The sequence below is a fragment of the Megascapheus bottae genome, chromosome 25 (genome assembly GCF_031878675.1).
Source record: "Megascapheus bottae isolate mThoBot1 chromosome 25, mThoBot2.hap1, whole genome shotgun sequence".
NCBI classification, from domain to species: domain Eukaryota; kingdom Metazoa; phylum Chordata; class Mammalia; order Rodentia; family Geomyidae; genus Megascapheus; species Megascapheus bottae.
In genome coordinates this window covers 22,653,110-22,672,392 of record NC_143533.1, presented here as the reverse complement: position 1 = coordinate 22,672,392, position 19,283 = coordinate 22,653,110, and the positions used below count along the sequence as shown (strand labels likewise).

The 19,283-nt window shown below is 42.1% G+C and overlaps 1 protein-coding gene and 1 long non-coding RNA gene across 2 annotated transcripts; one reads left to right on the top strand and one right to left on the bottom strand.

Moving 5' to 3' along the window:
* The first annotated feature begins 1,195 nt into the window (after nt 1–1,195).
* LOC150046613 (uncharacterized) lies at nt 1,196–7,160 on the top strand. The gene is made up of 3 exons (XR_016532621.1): nt 1,196–1,339; nt 3,889–3,968; nt 6,147–7,160. It is a non-coding gene; the product is annotated as an uncharacterized LOC150046613 (long non-coding RNA).
* A 7,689-nt stretch (nt 7,161–14,849) lies between these two features.
* On the bottom strand, nt 14,850–19,160 carry Oip5 (Opa interacting protein 5). Its single transcript, XM_090318580.1, has 5 exons — nt 18,770–19,160; nt 18,248–18,314; nt 17,293–17,415; nt 16,745–16,826; nt 14,850–15,819 (listed from the first exon to the last, which is right to left on the bottom strand). Exons 1-5 carry the CDS (start codon nt 19,155–19,157, stop codon nt 15,724–15,726), a joined length of 756 nt encoding a protein of 251 aa, XP_090174706.1. The 5' UTR covers nt 19,158–19,160; the 3' UTR covers nt 14,850–15,723.
* Between the last annotated feature and the right edge of the window lie 123 nt (nt 19,161–19,283).

Below are 19,283 nucleotides of genomic sequence, written 5' to 3'. Positions count from 1 at the left end.
AAGGCCTTTTGTTTCTGTGTCAGGTCAGTGATGTAGATACATCATTGCTGCTGTCAGCAAAGCAGATAACTAGATCTCAGAAAATGTGTTGGACTATAGTTGATGTGTTGGTTAAGCATACACCAAGAATCTAAAATGTCAGCATCATCTTGTAAAAGAGGAACAAAATGAGCCAGGCGCTGGTGGCTCACAACAGTAACTTTTAACTACTCAGGAGTGACACAGTTTAAAGCCAACCTGAGTCTTAGTTTCACACCACCAAAAAGCCAGAAGTAGAGCTGTGATGCAAGTGGTAGAGAGCTAGCTTTGAGAATAATAACTCAGTGGTAGAACTGCTGGATGTGTGTGACTGTTCCTACCTTAATCTTAGTGTATTAACAAAATGATTTAAGAGATGAACATGAAACATTTTACATTCCTATGTTGCTATACCGTTTTTGTTTTTTATGTGTGTGTGTTTTCTAAGCCTGTCCTGGGACTTGGACTTGGGGCATAGGCACTGTCTGTGAGCCTCTTGGTGCTCAAGGAGAGTGTTTTACGACCAGGCTGGCTTTGTACCAGGATCTCAGATCTCAACCTCCTGAGTAGCTATGATTACAAGCCTGAGCCACCAGTGCCCGGCAGCATTTTTTTTTTTCATTTTCTTTTCTTTTTGTTTATTTTTAAAGAAATTAGACCTACTTGTGGTGGCACAAAACCTGTCATCGCAACATTCAGCACCTGAGAGGCTGAGGCAAGAGGGTCAAGAATTTGAGGCCAGCGAGGCGACATAAGCGACCGACACTAGGTCTTGAGCATTTCAAAATTAAAAAAAAAATCTAAATGTTTTTTTTTTTATATAGCAGGATGAAAAACTGCCTCGTGCCAGCCATGAATCCATCGGCATTACAGTTCAGTGTAATGCTGGATTAAAATGAGCGGCCTGGCTCCACTGCGGTACGGAGGAGACTCGGGATCCACGCGGAAAGAACGTCACTTACCTACGTGGGCTGCGATCTCCCCATCTCTCCCGGTTACTGAAGCTCCAGGTCCCCCTCGGTCAGGCCATTCAGAGACGGACTCGGCGGCCCTTGATTGACGTGCGTTTCAGGCAATCCGCGGCGGAGCCGGCGCGCGTGCGCGGGCGAGGCCAGGGCCAATCAGGACTCAGCTGCGCGGGGCGGGCCCGGCGGGAGCCGCCCACCGCTGGGCTGGCGGAGCCGAGAAGGAGCGAAGATGGCGGAGTGACGCGCCCCGGGGCCCAGTGGGCTCGGGTCCCGGGGCGGGCGGGGCGCTCGCTGGACTGTGTGAGGGGATCCGGAGGAGCTGTGGCCGGGGCCTGGGAGCTGGCGGCGGGACGGTAAGGCCGGGTGAGGAGGAGCTGGCCGGGGGCGGAGCCCGGGCCGGGGTGAGGAGCCCGTCCACCCTCGGCCGCGGGCGGCCGCACGGCCCCAGGCCGCGTCCTCCAGCGGGCGGGCGCGGCAGGGCCGGCGGCCTCGCCTTTGGCACCCACGCGGGGCGCGGTCCTCGGGATCAGGAAGACACGGGGGTCGGTGGACACGCCCCGCCGCCCCGCGCGTGCCCACCCAGGCCTAGGGCCGCCCGGGTGTGAGTGACCCCCGCCCGCTGACCTTGAGGCGTGGCGGGACGCGTCCCCGCCCCGCGCCCGGCCTGCGGCGAGCCCGCACCGCGAGCTCCCCGCCCTGCGCCTCCCGAACTTCCACGACGCCCGGGCCACCGCTTTGTCCTTGGGCGTCCTGCGTGGGGCACTGCATTCGTTCTGGCAGAAGCTAAGGAATTCAGACCTGTTCATCCTCCCCCTTCTCCTCCTCCTCCTCCTCGTCCTCCTCCTCGTCCTCCTCCTCCTCGTCCTCCTCCTCCTCCTCATCCTCCTCTCTCTCTCTCTCTCTCTCTTTTAATAAGGAGAGAATAAGAAATAGTCTTGGAGATTGTTGTTGTTATTATTATTATTATTATTATTATTATTTGCCAGTCCTGGGGCTTGAACTCAGAGCCTATGCACTGTCCTTCGGCTTTCTCATGGCTAAAGCTCCATCGCTCGAGCCACAGCACCATTTCCAGCTTCTTCTGTATCTGTGGTACTGAGTCGAATGCAGGTCTTTGTGCCTGCCAGGCAAGCAAGCACTCTTACCACTAGGCCAAACTCCTGGCCCCGAGATTATTGTGAAAGAGGAGTTGCAGCATTTCAGTGCTGTTAGATACTTGTATTCGGTTTTTGTTTAACCTTATGGATCATATTACAACATTGATTATTAAAACCCGTCACTGGGGCCGGGAGTGTGGCCTAGTGATAGAGTGCTTGCTAGCATGCAGGAAGATCTGTGTTCGATTCCTCAGTACCACGTACATAGAAAAAGTTGGAAATGGTGCTGTGGCTCCAGTGGTAGAGGGCTAGCCTTAAGAAAGCCCAAGGACTGGCAAAAATAAACAAATAAAAACCCATTACTAAGTTTAATTTTCTCTCTCCGTTTTGTGTATGTGTGTGTTGGTCGTGGGGCTTGAACTCAAGGCCTGGGCTCTGTCCCTGAGCTTTGCTCAAGGCTAGAGCTTCACCACCTTAAGCTACACTCCACTTCCGGTTTTCTGGTGGGGGGGGGGGGTGGGTTAATTGAGATAAAGTCTGAAAGACTTTCTTCCCTCAGCAGGCATTGAACCCATTGAACCGTGATCCTCAAATCTCAGCATCTGAGAGCTAGGGTTATAGGTGCGAGCCATTGGCATCTGGATTCTTATTTTCTTTGGAAGTTTCTGTTATATATCTGAATTGGTGAGGCCTACCCAAAACTGTAATCCCAGCTGTGGTGAGGGGGTGAAAGGACTTTCCTCTCCATACCAATGCAAAGTGAAATAATGTAGCATATTAATGTTGTATAGGATAAATGGAAATATCTTAATACAAATGAGTGCTTTTGGCAAATTTTTTTGCTCTTTGCTGGCCCTGGATTTAATAAAGGTGGAATGGCAGGACTTAAAAAAAAATTTTTTTAACATAAAAAAATAAGGTAGGCATGGAGAAAAGGATGTAACATTCTTCCCTATTTTACAAAGGACATAATATGCTAAAATCAAGGTCTTAAATATTGAAAAATAATGGAAACTTAATGTATTGTTACACATTTTGGAAGGAAGAAAAAAATTTCCACAAATTTATACATTTGTTATGTTTCAGAAAAGCATTATTGGCATTCTGCTCTGAGATTTCCTTCTTCTCCAGGTTCTGGTGGCTCACACCTGTAATCCTCGCTACTCAGGAGGCTGAGGTCTCCGGTTCAAGGTTCAAATCCAGCCCCTACATGAAAATCTGTGAAACTCAATCTCCAATTTTCTGGTGGTTACCAGAAAACTGGAAGTGGCGATATGGTAGAGTGCTATCCTTGAGCTGAAGAGCTCAGGGACAGTGCCCAGGCCCTGAGTTCAAGCCCCACAACTAACCAACAACAAAAAAAATTCCTTCTTATTTGGCTGGATCTTGCTAGGCAAAACAGCACTATACCTCCAGTCTGACATTGTACTGATTAAAGGGAGATGGAATCTCACCAACTTTTCCATCTGAGTTGGATTCAAACATAGATTATCCACATCTCTGCCTCCCAAGTAACTAGGATTACTGAGCCACCAGTGCCTGGCTTTGATATCTTTTGGTAAAGAGTAAATTCTGATTGTTCTTTCTGAATGCTAATGTGGTATTTAATTAATTGATTGATTTGTGGCTTTCCTGAGGCAAGATCTCACATGTAGCTCATGCTGGATTCCAATTTGTAGGTGTGTACCAGCTCATCATAGTGAATTTCTCTAGAATAGCTTGTTTGACTTGAGTAATTTTGTATACTGATTCAGGTAGCACCAGTGAGGGTTATATCCTTATTTTAATATTCTTCTTATTTTCAGGAACCTTATCACACAGGAAGAACATTTCCCTGACATAGGTGCTTTTATATTCTCAAAATTCTCAACTCAGGACTTGGCAAGTAAGTGGTGGTGGGATAATCACTCCAAATATTGTTTTAGCACTTGATTATAGCTCAATAGAAGTAAGTCAGCAAGCCACTAGCTTCAACAGAAGATGAACATAAACTTACTGCAGGGTATAATGAATACTTGAAATCTCAACACACTGGAAGCTGAGGAAGAGCGGGCAGTTGAAGCAGACAAGCAGAAATGTATGTAACAGATTGGAAGAGGGGGCAGTTGAAGCAAACAAACAGAAATGTATCTAACAGATTGTATCTAACTACATAGTATAACTATATGTGAATGAATATCTGCCTTTTTAATCATGGGGCTTGAACTCAGGGTCTGAGCACTATTACTTTGTGTTCAAGGCTAGCACTTTACCATTGACCCACAGCTCTACTTATGGCTTTTTGGAGGTTAATTGAAAATAAGAGTCTCATGGACTTTCCTGCCAAGGCTGGCTTTGAACTACAAACCTCAGATTTCAGCCTCCTGAGTAGCTAGGATTGTAAGTGTGGGCCACTGGCATCCTGGCATATCTTTTTTTTTTTTTTCCAGATGAAAGACTGTACATTGTTGACCAGGTTGGTCCATATTCCTAGACTCAAGTAATTTGCTTTGTTGCTTAACAGGTAGTCTTATGTGCATGCCACTGCTTGGACTTATATTTTAACAAAAGCAAAATAGTAGGTTAAAAAGAAAAAAAAGCATAATTATTTATCTAATCAGTAATTTTCATTCAATACATAAAATAGATTTATATTTAATTGAAGAAAATCAACTGAGTAGAAGATAAATATTGCTGGGTATTTCACAATACTTTCAGTTAAGTTTTGATGTTACTATTATTGAAGTACCAGGGCCTTGCATATCATAGTCTACATCTCCAGCCATAAATCCATCATTCTTTCTTTCTCTTCTTTTTTTGACAAAGTAGATATTTGGCGATGGGATATTGCTGCTTTTCTTGATAAAGCTGAGTTTAATATTGAGACATTTTTTGTTTTATGGTTTAGATCTCACTGTGGAGTCCAGAGGCCTTCTGTCTCAGTCTTCTAAATGTTGGGATCATTGCTATGTCACTGTGCCCAGTTATTTTTTTGTGTGTGTGGTGACTAGGGGAGTGAATACTGGGATTTAAATTTGTGGTCTTCTAATGCTTAGGCTGGCACTCTTCTACTTGACCTATACTACATCATTTTTTAAATTTCACTTCTTTTTCTGATAGGGTCTGGTGTGTTTTTACCTAGGGCAGGCCTCAGACCTTAATTTTCCTATGGCCTCCTTTGTAACTGGATGAAAAGCAATTGCTGTTATCTCCAGCTTATTGATGGAGTCTAGCTAACATTCTTGAACCTCAGTCTTCCAGATCTCCAACTCTTGAGTTGCTGGGATTATATATGTGAGCTCTACACCTAGCCAAAAACATTATTATATTTGGAGTGTTGTTTTAAAAAAAATAAGCTCATGGGCCGGGAGTTTGGCCTAGTGGTTAAAGTGCTTGCCTAGCATGCATGAAGACCCGGGTTCGATTCCTTGGTACCACATATAGAAAAAAGCCGGAAGTGGGGCTGAGGCTCAAGTGGTAGAGCTCTAGCCTTGAGAAAGTCCAAGGACAGTGCTCAGGCCCTGAGCTCAAGCCCAGGACTGGCAAAAAAATAAAATAAAATAAAATAAAAAAATAAGCTCATGCCAGGCATGGTGGCTCATACTTGTAATCCTGGTTACACAGGAGGCTGAGATCTGAGGATCTTGGTTCAAAGCCAGCCCGGGCACTAAAGACCGAGAGACTCTTATCTCCAGTTAACCACCAGAAAACCATAAGTGGTGCTGTGGGTCAAGGGCTGGGGGGAGGGGGTAGCCTGGAGCTGAAAAGCTCAGGGACAGCGCCCAGGCTACACCATGACTGATATTTAAAAAAAAAAAAAAAAGCTCATGTAGGGCTGGGAATGTGGCTTAGTGGTAGAGTGCTTGCTTAGTATGCATGAAGCTCTGGGTTCAATTCCTCAATACTAGATAAATAGAAAAAGCCGGAAATAGGGCTGTCGCTGAGGCTTAAGTGGTAGAGTTCTAGCCTTGAGCATAGAGAGGCTCAGGACAGCCTAAGTCCTGAGGACTGGCAAAAAAGAAAAGAAAAGAAAAAAAGTTGATATAGAATCTGTCCTAATATTCTACTTCAAATTTATTCCCAGGAATTTCTATGTTGTCTTCTCCAGTGGGTAGTCCTGCTTTCTTTTATCCAGCCACTTTCCCTGTTGAGTATGGATTTCTTTCTACACATGACTTCCACAGTTTCGGATTGAAGACTATTTTCTTTGTTCCACCTCTCAGATTCTACACAGATACCCCTTTGGATGTAATTGTCTTGCTGACCTTCCTGGAAGAAATAAAGCAGCTGATGTGGGTCTTCCAATGTAGTTTGATAAATTGTTAGAGATGATTTGCAAGCTGGAAAACAGGAGCTTTGGTCATGGTATTTATTCTTTCCCATTTGTTGCAAACAAGAAGACGAACAAGAATGAATGACTTAAGGGTTTTGATTTTTTTGTTTTTTCATATATCTTCCAGATTTGGTCAGTTGTTCCACCATATCTGATAAAGTACATTTGAGACTACAGCAGTGAGTTCCAGATACTTTCTGTAATTTGGGATGAAATAGATGCTAGAAAGTTACACATTTCTGTATCCTGGCTTTTCCTGTGACATAAGTTTCCTGCACAAGAACAGAGGTTCAGTTCTACAGTTGAATGTTTGAGGTGATTTAAAAGAGAAAGCAACACATAGAGACGAGCTACTGAAGTTGATTTCATGTTTGAATGATCTACCACATTTCTATACAGAAGACATTTTCATTCCAAAGTTTTGGATGAAAGGAGGCTTTTTTTTCTCTTGGGAAAGGAAGCTGTTAACTTTTTTTTGCCTTTTCAGAAGGGTTTGGATATTTGGTATTTTTAAATTTTTGTTTTTCATTATTCTGAGGAAGGACCAGATTGTGTAGAAGGATGAGATTGTAATATTGTGAATGCATGTTTGCATTTTGTATAATGAATGTTAAAAAGAAAACACCAGACTGAGCATGGTGGCATGCATTTGTAGACCCAGCCTCAAGAGGTAAAGGCATAGATTGGGGATTTAGGTTAGTGGAAGAGCACTGGCAAATGCAGGGTCCTTGAAGGCAGGAGGATGTAAGTTCAAAATCAGCCTGGACTATGTACATAGACACTATGTCCAGAAAATAATTTTAAATGAAAAAGAAAATTTAAAAGAAAACAGTATCAAATCCAGTGATGGAAACCTGTTTACCTCCTTAACCCGAGAGGCTGCCATATGACAAAATTCTTCACCATATTTTGTGGAGTCATATACTACATGACCTTAATGGCTAAGGCTGGAAGAAAAGTGGCATGTGTGACTTTTCAACTTAAGAAGATGCAGACATTATCCTGCCCTCAACTTTGGAAAAGAGAAGGAGAAACATGAGGAAACTCCATGTAGACGATCTATTCGTCTAAGAAAAAGAAGCACAGGTCTTATGACCTCTTCTTTTTGGCAATTCTTCCCTTTTTCTTTTTTGATAAAAGCATGAATAACTTTCCTTTGTCCCAAGATGCATACTTGGACATCTGGCTCATTTTTCCAGGTGATGGCTGAAAATGATGGGAGTCAGTTAACTTTCCCAATTGGAACTGAACTTTCTCACCAGAAAATGGCATCAGAAGAGACACTTCCTATCCTGTGGTCAGGTCACTGTAGATTTAGAAGGAGTTCAGGATTAGAAAAACACCTCACTTCTAGCAACATGAATGCATCTGATGAGTCATTAAATGAAAAGAAATTCAGCACTGCAAAAACAAACAACAAAACCCAAACTTAAAGAAATACAGTTTCAATAAGAAATAATGGATCTTCCTTTTTTAGCCCGTAACAATTACACTATGATGAACAGACACTAAGTGAATGCCTGAAGTCTAAATCAACAGGACCATTGTCAGATTTTTACACTTAAGATTTTGTGAGCGGAAGAAGAATTTTTTAACTCCTTAGGTGATTAAGAAGAGGTAGTGTTATTTGTGTCTGTCTTCTGCAGTGGCTGCTCAGGGCTGTGGGTGCTGTGATGCTGGGACCGTAAGATGGATTTCCCAAACTTTCACTGTGATAGAAGTGGCCAAAATAGCAGATGTTGAGCAGTCTTTTTTTTTTTTTTTTTGGGTCATGCGGCTTAGTCTCTGTCCCTGGGCACTGTTCCTGAGCTCTTTAGCTCAGGGCTACTGCTCTACCCCAGGGCCTGAGCGTTGTCTCTCAGCAATTCAGCTCAGAGGCTGGGACGGCCCTACCCTTGAGCCACAGTGCCACTTCCTGTTTTCTAGTGGTGAACTGGAGATAAGAGTCTCACAGACTTCAGTGCCAGGGCTGGCTTTGAACCACGATCTCAGCCTCCTGAGTAGCTAATGCCTGGCTCAGATGTTGAGCATTCTAATGATTAGTAAGATTGGTCAATCATTTTGAATCAAAACTAAAAACTCTGTCATAAAATAGTGTAGTTAAAAACATCGAAGTAACTGCTGAATGGAAGAAGATAATAGAAGTGACATCAGTTAAATGTAACTTAAAAGATTTCTCTCAATAACCCCTCTAGCAACTTTCGTTTTATTTTCTTTTAATAGAATGGAGCCAGGTGGCTCCCGCTGGGCAGGCTAAGACTATCATTTCATGCAGAATCTCCACCTTCTTGTCTGTTACCATCTTACCCATCTGTGGACAGGGTACATAAGCACTGTGAAACTAGCTCTGATCCACTTACTGAAACGGCATCAGATTCCTTTCTCCAGAAGCTTTATATTATTGAGCTCAGAGCCCAGAATCAGTTTTCAGTATTCTTTCAAATCATTCCCACAGTCTGAATGATTGGTACCAGATGACATTTAACAAGGTGGATACTTTCCAATTGTGGCTGCACAGCATTTAATACATTTCTATTTTTCCTGTTCTATTTTGGCCCTCTTCATGGCAACAACTATATTTTAGAACTAGGCCTCCGTCCATAGCTGGGTGTCCTTCCTTTCCTGAACACATCTATGGTTGCTGGCAATTCCTCCTTTGTAAACATAAAAACGGGATATGTGCAATAGAAATATATATATGTATATTTTAATACTTGTGGACAAATGTTACAAGTTGTTTAAGAACAACAAAATCACCAATGTCTTCCATTTTGAGACGTGTATAGTTTTGTAAGCATTAGTGCTTGGTAGCGTATTGTAGTGCCATATTAGGGGTTAGTGCATGAACTTAGTAATAATTTTAAACTAAAGAATGAATTAGTGATTATAACCAATAGTGTAAAGATTGGAAATTGTAAGCTTTCTTTTTTCATAAGTATTTGAGTCTGATATTCTCCCTAAGGAAAGGAGAAAAAGGCCAAAAAGACTCATTTATGAACAGAAATGTGGGTTCATCTTTAGAAATGTTTGTGTTTGAGTATGTACAAGCTTTTCACTGAGGTACCACACCCCATTTTAAGATTTTTGCATTGCTGTTTGAAGTTAGCTTATCTTAGACTGTTTTCACATTCTGTTTTGGGTTCATTTTTTTTTTCTCCTTCCCCTTTGTGTCTAGAAACTATTTCACATTTTGCATGTTTCATTGAGATGCAATGTTAATTGCTTTGGGGAATGTTTATCTAATCTGCTGATCATTTATATTTTCCTTTCTCTCTTGTTTAGTGGAATATTACAGTTTGGATATGTTCTGCATTGTTACAGGTGATTCCTAATTTCAAATCTGAATTGTGTATGGATAGGATTCTAGAGTTTCTTATGAGGTCTATAAATTTAGCTAAGCATAGGCTGCCATGTAAGTGGACTCTTTCCCTTGGTTATACCAAGGGAGCAGCTTTCTTTTTTCTTTTTCCAACACTCCTTATTTTCCTTAGGAGATAAAAAGTTGCTGTAAAAGCAGAGGGTAGCTTTGTGTAAAAAGGAATCCTACCTCTAAAAGCTGCCTTTAGAACTTGGAAATGGCAGTTTTCTAGAGTGGTTTTTAGATGTCAGTATTAAGAGACTGCAGGATATTTTGACACAGATTCTATATTAGTATGTTAGGACATGCAAAAGTATTTTAATGTGGCATGTCATGTACAAGCAAGACGAATACATAGATTCTGATAGGGACCCAGGTTTAGATGCTCATATTGTACTTTAAGTAGCTTTCCTCTTAGGTCAGTGCCTGGGAGAATCTGAAAATCATTTCAATTAGAAAGAACAAAAGGTATTGAATACAAAATAGCACATATAGGAAAGAATATTTCCTGTTGTAAAAAAGCCATAAAATGAACTAATAATATTCAAGAGGTAGAATTTTAGTAGCAATAAGTTTTGTGTGTATAACAAATTGCATCTGCAAAGTTGTACAGTAGAGTGAGTGACCATTTGAGTTTTAGAGGCTCTTCAATTGAGAGTTCCACTGAAGGAAAAAGAACTCATAAAAGATACTTTCTTTTTAAAAGTATGAATGTATATGACTGTGTGTATGGAAATAGCAAGTTTTGTGTATGGGAAAAGTTAAAGAACTTACTTGTTTTTCCAAAGAAGAGGTTTAGAAAGGTTCCAACCTTTCTAGTGCTGATCTAGAAGCAAATGGACTCCTGTCATCCCAGTGAAACCAACCCTTGAAGTTTGCTTGTTCCTGTAAGCAACAGGCATTTTCTGTATGCAGTGATGTACTTTTCTGTGCATTTTTTTAAGAAGAGAGTTAGAGATTAGGAAGAAAAATAAAAATGACTTAGCTAGTGAGCCTTTCCTTATGATTATGATTTAATTAGGAAGATTTAAAGGTAGGAAGCAAAGAGATTGGGGATTAGCCAAAGACTGTATATTGGTTTTTTTAAAAGCCTTGCCTAATGTAGATGTGATCAAGCTTATGGCCTGTGACTGCTAATTGATTCTGTTAACAAGGTCACCCAGCAATAGTTTGTTTCTTGATTGAGAAGTACATAGCTCACATCAGGATTTAATAGTGGAACTAGGGTAACTTCTTACTCCTTTTTACCTCATGTCCATCTTGGCCATTTAGCACCTTGAAGATCCTTGAAAAGACTGGGTCTATGTTGCTTGCCTTGTTTTTTCCAGGGGAAAATAGTAAAAGATATATGATAATAGAGCTAAGACTCTCTTAAATATTTCTTATATATGGCAACTCCAAAGGACAGGGAAAAGACTGTATAAAATTGTACTTTCTCTTTAAATGTTCTATGCTGTCAGTCAATGTTAAATATTGTAACAACCAAGCAATATTCCAACGTCCGTGTGATCATGGGGACATGGCTACTTACAGTGATGTCAATAATTAAAACTAAAGACCACCCTTTACAGCCATGCTAACAGTACATAATGCTAAAATAGGCCACACGTTTTTGTAGTCTCAAAGTATGTGGTTAATTACTGTCAAAGTTACTGTGGTCTCATGTTTACTCTCTATGTACCTGTGATATGCAAAATATAGAGACCCTTGGCCTCCAGGAGTTTACATTCTCATGGTGCTGTTGGTGCAAGCAAACTGCTTCTAGTTCTTGCATTGCTTGGCTATTAATTATACCATTTTGGAAGGATCCCTTGGCCCACAGTTTTAAAAAGGTAGAGGGCTACGTTAAATTTCAGGGCATTAGTGCTTGAGTTTACATTGTATTAGCTCTGCTCTTCAACTTCTTTTCCCCAGGGAACTGTGCAGGTAATGCTCATTTCTGTGAATAAGAGAAGAAACCATTCTGCCTAAGAGCATTTTTACATCTCCCTATACTGCATATGCTCAGTGATAGAGCTGTCAACCAATGGCCAAGAAAACTTAGCATTCTCTAAGACTGTGCATCTCTCAATTCTGTCTTAACCTGTTTTTACATCATCTCTTACTCAAAGGGCAGGATTTCCTTATAAGCCTTTCATAACAGGATATTGGTCCTAATTTTTAACCTTTTGTGTAGGGCGTGTGCATCTGTTCTGAAGCAGCATTATGATAGATGTGCCTGCATTTCTAAGGAATTACTTTACTAGTTCATATTTTCAGTGGAAATTTTGCATGTATTGTTATTTTCTATAGTTCTTTTGAATCAAGGGATTTACTCTGCATGTTTATTGGCACTGAGCCTAGTTAAAATGCAAGCAATAGTGGGGGCAGGTCCATACCGCATTTTAGAATATGAATATTCTGTTGCATGATTGAAATTCACATTTATTAGGTGGTAACTTTATATATGCACTTAATAACAAAGCAATAGATACTTAAACCAATAATGTGGGTTTAGTCCAATTTTTCTTTTCTATCTTCCATTGAAAATAGGAAGAAGATAAATGGGCAATTACATCACATTTAAACTGTCAGGAATAGAGCATAACAGGGCTCATCCTCTTTTCTAGTTATTTCCTAAGCATGTTTAAAAACAAGACGCACACTAAGCATGTTGGCTAAGGAAATAAATTGCTGTGGTTAGAATAATCAGAAAGGTGCAGAGTTTCAGAAAAGATAGAAAAATAGACCAGTTTTTAGGGGACAGCAGTATACAGCATGTTAAATAACTAGATGCAGGGTTTGTCTGGTGAGGTTTATATAGAGTTCAGTATGGGGTTACTTAAAAAACTAGGAACTTGATCCAGATGGAGCAGAATTATCTGGTGACTCCTGCGATCAGGCTTATGCAGGATTGTGAAGCCAGCTGAGGCAACATAGCTAATTTTTTTTTTTAAACAAAAAATCCAGAATCTTGAGGGTGCATGGGACCAGTACACGTGTACTTAAAGATTTGTAGGTAACCGAGCAATTTCTATTGTAGTGCTGATCCGTCTTGAAGGACCCCACAGGGAGGGGTCACACAAGTACTCTTACCATCTGCAGTTTGAGTCCTCTCATTACTGTGTTGTTTTGTTTTATAACCAAAGTTTTATTGCTGAATCAGCTAGACTGCACAGTTTTTTTGTTGTTTAAAGCAGCATGTGCATGTGCTAGTACTGGCTTTTTCCACCCCCTTCTCATACTCGTCTACCACTGGAGTCAGCTCTGCTTTGTTACAGATTATTTTGAAAACATTGTCTCCTTTGCTGGTGGTATGTGGTCACTGACTAATTGATTTCTGCACTAGGCTTGATCCCAGCATGGACCCTCCCTGAGTTAAGAAAGGAATTCTAGCAGTACTTTGCTTTAAACAACAGTTGTAGTTTTTAAGGAAAAAAAGTCACCGCTCTGTAACTAAAAGGATTAATACTAGATTATCTTTCACAAAGGTTTAATTCACTCTCCTTTAAGTACCAAACTGCTCACTGCGTGCACTTGCTCTACATCTTCTCCATTGCTCCATAAATAATGCTAAATGAATTTTTATTGGTTATGTTTGAAGTATTACAAAAGGCAGCTTGCTTTTTTAATCTATGCATCTTTGGGGAGTTTGAAGAAGAAATTGTATTCCTTCATGTAAAAAGGAACTATTGTATGAGTTTGGAAACTCTGCACCTGTGTGTGTGTGTATATATATACATATATATATACCTTTAGCAATAAAGCAGCATGGGCTGAGAATGCACTGAAATTCCGTTGTCTGTTGTTAATTGAGTAATTTCATGTGAATTGGGTTAATGAGAGAAAAAGCCTTTCCATAGGCCTATGCTGACTCAGGCTCCAAAAAAGAAAAAGGACCTGAGTGTCTTGATATGTAGATAGGTGTGAGTTTCTACCCCTTGAGCCACAGTGCCACATCTGGTTTTTTGGTGGTTAATTGGAGTTAAGAATCTCATGGACTTTAACACCCAGGCTGGCCTTGAACCTTGATCCTCAGACCTCAGCCTCCTGAGTAGCTAGGATTACAGGTGTAGCTAGGATTACACCCGGCTTCATATAGTATACTTTCTCATTTTTGAGACTAGTCATTTAGTAAACACTGACTGGTACTGTGCTACAGCTTGATATACAAAAATGAAGGTGTCTGCCATTAAGAAGCTCAAGATGCAGCCAAGTGTCCTAGGCTCTCACTTCTTTCTTTTTTTTTTTCTTTTTTTTTTTTTTTTTTTGCCAGTCCTGGGCTTGGGCTCAGGGCCTGAGCACTGTCCTTGGACTTTCTCAAGGCTAGAGCTCTACCACTTGAGCCTCAGCACCACTGCCGGCTTTTTTCTATGTATGTGGTACCGAGGAATCGAACCCGGGTCTTCATGCATGCTAGGCAAGCACTTTAACCACTAGGCCAAACTCCCGGCCCCTTATTTCTTTTTTTTGTCAGTCCTGGGGCTTGAACTCAGGCTTTGGAGCCCTGTCCCTGAGCTTCATTTGCTGAAAGCCTTTGCAGTTCCTGCAGGCTTTTGAAGGGATTCTGCATATTCTGATGCCTCATAATTCTTAAGTCAGGCCACTGCTAAGACTTCACCCCCTCAGAAGCCCGAACTGAACTGCAGACCAAATCAGTCACCTGATACATGTGCTTATAGTGCTGTTCCTTGGCTTCAAAACCCTTTCAATTCTCATTTTCTGTGTTTACATAATGATTTGACTATTTCCACTTTGGGCGTTGTAAAAAATATCCCCATCATTTAGCATAATACCTTATGTATTAGATATTCTGGTAAGTACTTAAAAGAGTGACATTTTGCCCAGCACTGGTGGTTTATACCTGTAGGAGTGGCTACTCAGGAGATTGAGATCTGAGGATCATGGTTCAAAGCCAGCCAGGGCCGAAAAGGCCATGAGACTATTTATCTCCAATTATCCACCAGAAAACTGGAAGTAGCCTTGAACAAAAGAATTCAAGGGCAAGGCCCAGGTCTAGCTCCATGACTGACAAAAATAAAAATAAAATAAGTGAAATTTTATTACTTCCAATAATAGTAAGCTCAGTTTACAACATAAGAGACAGTACATTGCCATCAAATTATTAAATATGACTGACAGAATATTGCATTTATTTTACATAATGGCTCCGTGAAGAAATGCAGGTAAATCAGTATTAACACCAATTGTATTTCCAACTAACCACACTTTGTTAGACACTGCACTCAAAACTCTAAATTTGCAGTCTAAGATGTCTTTAGGGACATGTCTTTAGGAAATTAAACTAGAACAAGTACTTAGGCAAATAGCAATAAAACCTAGAAAGACATTTTTAATCTATAAACAGCTTCACAGATCTATTGGAAGGTCAGAATAGAAGTCAGCATAAGGCACATTACACAAAGCCCATTCTTTTTGTTGTTGCTGATTATATAGGGCTTGAACTCAAGGCCTGGGCATTGTCCCTAAGCTTTTTCCGCTCAAGACTAGTGCTTCACCACTTTGAGTCACAGTACCACTTCCAGTTTTCTAATGGTTAATTGGAAATAAAAATCATGGTTTTTCCCTAACCAGGTGATCCTCAGATATCCGCCCCCTGAGTAGCTAAGAGTACAGGCATGACCCACCAGTGCCTGGCTATAAACCCCCCCCCCCTTTTTTTTTGGTGAGTTATGGAGCTTGAACTCTGCGCCTGTGCACTGTCCCTGAGCTCTTCAGTTGAAGGCTACCACCCTACCCCTGCAGCCATAGCCCCACTTCATGTTTTGTAGTGATTAATTGTGCCTGGGTTGGCTTTGAACTGAGATCCTCACGTCTCAACCTCCTGAGTAGCTGGGATTACAGGCATGAGACACCTTACCCAGCCAAACCCCATTCTTGAAGCCAGGTTCTTTCAGAAATTACCAGAGAGCACTGATTGCTGAAGAGTCATCATCTTAAATCTGATGGTCGCATCTGACGAACCAAGGATCAATTTTCTGGGTTGGACTGGTGAAAAGTCATTTCCTTCAGGATCTTGGTGAGTGAATCTAAGCGAGCATGTGTTAGCATTATTGTCTCTTTCAGCTGGAGAAAGAAATACATAACTGTCAGGACATCATGTATTTTAACTCTCAATTTGTTAGTTGGAAGCCACTTCAAATTTCAGCTATTTTATATCACTATTTGGAGCTAGGAATATCAACCTTACCCAGGTACTGGTGACTCACACCTGTAATTCTAGCTACTCAGGTGGATTGCAGGTCAAAGCCAGCGTGGGCAAGAAAATCCATGAGACTCTTACCTCCAATTAACTAACAGAAAACTGGAAGTGGGGCTGTGGCTCAAGGTGGTAGAGTGATAGCCTGGAACAAAAGAATTCAGGGACAGCACCCATGTCCCTGAATTCAATAACCACAACTGACACTCCCCCCACCCACCAAAAAAAAAATTCTTTAGCTAGGAACCAGTCTCATGCCTCTCACAGCTAAGCTACTCAAGAGGCTGTGCTGTGAGGACTGATGTTCAAAGCCAGTCTAGGCTGACGAATCCAAGAGACTCTTAGCTCCAACTATTTAGCAAAAGAATTGTAGTCATACCCAAAGTGGTAATGAAAAAGTAAGAAACCCAGGTGAGACACCCAGCCCTGAATTTAAGCCAAAGTTCAAAAATAACAATAAAAAGTGGATGGTTCACACCTGTAATCCTAGTGACTTAGGAAGCTGAGATCTGAGGATAAGGGTTGGAAGTCAGTGGGCAGGAAAGTCCCCAAGAGACGCCCATGTCTAACTTACCAGCAAAGAGGATGGAGGTGTGACTCAAGGTTTAGTACTAGCTTTGAGCAAAAAAACTCGGACAGGGCCTGAGTTCAAATCCCATGACTGAAAAAATTATGAATAAAAAGTCTGTCTATACAGGGGACACAGCTCAAACACTTCTTGGATTCAATTCCCAGTACCATTTAAAATGATCTATCTACATTAAAAGAACTGTACAATCATGAAAAGTTTACCTCTGCAATCTTTTCTGGAAGAGGTAAATTCTGAATATCAATCTTGGATGCATTTACTACAGCTTTTGTTCTTAAGAGATAGCTAGATGGAAATATAGAACAAATATTAGTCCAAATGAGTAAATAAGTCAAATACCATTTTGAATTATTTTGTGGGGTAACCACTAAGACAACATGATGAGAATATAAACAGAACAATCATAATATTAAGAAGTTATGTCATGGGGCTGGGAGTTTGGCCTAGTGGTAGAGTGCTTGCCTAGCATGCATGAAGATCCAGGTTCGATTCCTTGGTACCATATACATAGAAAAAAAGCTGAAAGTGGTGCTGTGGCTCAAGTGGTAGAGCTCTAGCCTTGAGAAAGTGCAAGGACAGTGCTAAGGCCCTGAGCTCAAGCCCAGCACTGGCAAAAAAAAAAATTATGTCATATACACTGCTATTCTTTTTGGATAATACCTGAGTTAATATCATCTCTAATACAAATACTTAGCTTTTCACAAGAGATTCTTGAAAATAAAAAGTTTTACTTGATAAAACATCTACTCACCAAACCATTTTATCACTAGAAAGGCAGAAGTGACCTCTCAAAGCAGCCAAAGAAGCATGGGTAGAATACAAATGGAAGCCAATAGGAATTCCACAGGAACTACAGAATAGAAGGTTGTAAGTGCTGCAGGAAAAGACAGAATGTGGCAAGAAGGATAATCAGAGAATAAATAAAAAATATATTCATTTGAGCCAGGCTATGGTGGCTCATGCCTGTAATCCTCCCTACTCAAGAGGCCAAGATCTGAGGATCCCGGTTTGAAGCCAGTCTAGGCACAAAAAGTCCATGAAACTCTTTATCTTCAACAAACTACTCAAAAAACTGCAAGGGAACTGTGGTTCAAGTGGTGGAGCGCTAGCCTTGAGCAAAAAGCTTGGGGATAGTGACCAGGTCGAGTTCAAGCCTGAAGGCCAGCAAAAAAAGAAAAGTATCCATTTCTATGCCTGTAATTCCTGCTGCTTCTGAGGCAGACACAGACAGGCCCAAGGTTGGAGGACCTAATCAGCATAAAACTATATATGTATACATATATGTGTGGATATTTACGTACATCCTAATATATACCTATAAACATGCATACATACGCATATGTACACATTACAATAATGCTTTGGGGAATTACTTGCAATAAACCTGTCAACAATAAAATGATGGTGCAATGTCTTGGATTATTATTAATAATCAGTAATCTTGGATCCTGATTTAAATTTAAGATGCCATCAATTGAAAGATTCATGTCCATTTTAGCATAACTTAAATGTGAGAGACATGTCACACATATGTAGATTGCTCATAAATAAGACTCAAGGGTCGGTTTCCTTCATGAACCTTATGTAAAGGAAATAAACAGAAAACTTTGCTTGCACCGCATCATCTGTGTCCCCTCCTCATTCCTCCTCCTCATACAGTCCAGGACTAGAGCCTCCCCCCTCCCCCCCCCAAACTCTCTACCCACCTGTATTTGAGCCAGCCTTTGAGACCAACCAGAAAGGGCTCTTTCAAAACCACGTTGTTTGTGACTCCTGGGGAGACAAAATGGAGACAGAATGGAAACATGGAAACCCCTGAGGGGGGGTGGGGGCGCTTGAAAAGGAAAACAGCGAAGGCTCAGGCCTGTCATCCCAGCTTCTCAGGAGGCTGAGATCTGGGGATCAAGGTTCAAAGCCAGCCCGGGCAGGGGGGAAAATATATACGTATACATGTACATATATTTATATATTTATATGTATGTTTAAATTTATATATGAATTATATATTTATCTTCACATATAACTATAAAGGTTATATATATAATATATATATGTGTGTGTGTGGAGGTGGAGCTGCGTCTCAGGCCCTTCAGCCGCGGCTTGACAGGGCCGGGCTCAAGCCCCAAGACCCACCCCAGAAACGGGCGAGGACACCGGGCGCGGCGTGGGGCGCGGCGCCCGGCCGGATCCCGCCCGGCTGGCCGGCCCTCGGGCCTCCCCGCACTCACTGGAGAAGGCCACGGCCCCGAGCGACCGCGACAGGTCCCAGGCCAGGTGCAGCGAGTCGGCCAGCACCGAGAAGCACCGCGCGCACTGGAACACGGCGCACCGCTCCGGCTGCAGCCAGCTCGGCAGCCGCGGGCCGGCGGGGGCTTCCGCCGCTCCCACCTGCGTGGGGCCGGGCGGCGAGGACCCGTTCACCACCTGCGTGTCCCACTCCATGGAGCTGGCCCTAGAAGAGTCGTCCGCGGTCGCCTCCTGAACGCCAGGACGAAAGCTACACTGGGACGGCCCGGGGTAACGCGGACGGCGCAGGGCGGCCATGTTCCCGCAGCGCGCGCGCCTGTTTCGAACACGCACCAAGTCCCGCCCCCAGCGGGGCTCCCGCGTTCTCATTGGACGACGCCGCTCGCCCGGGCCCGCCTCGCAGGTCGTTCTTCACCCCGTGAACTGGGGCGGCGGGCGTCCGTCGGGTCGGAAATCAGCCTTGCGATTGGTCAGAGCCAGACTCCGCCTCCACGG

Excerpts from the sequence above, each read along its gene's own strand:
- Oip5 (XM_090318580.1), bottom strand. The coding sequence starts at position 19,157 with ATGAGAACGCGGGAGCCCCGCTGGGGGCGGGACTTGGTGCGTGTTCGA. Across the intron at positions 17,416-18,247 it reads AAAGGCTGGCTCAAATACAG|CACTTACAACCTTCTATTCT; the intron begins GTGGGTAGAGAG and ends CTTTTCCTGCAG. Across the intron at positions 16,827-17,292 it reads TCTAGTGATAAAATGGTTTG|CTATCTCTTAAGAACAAAAG; the intron begins GTGAGTAGATGT and ends ATTTCCATCTAG.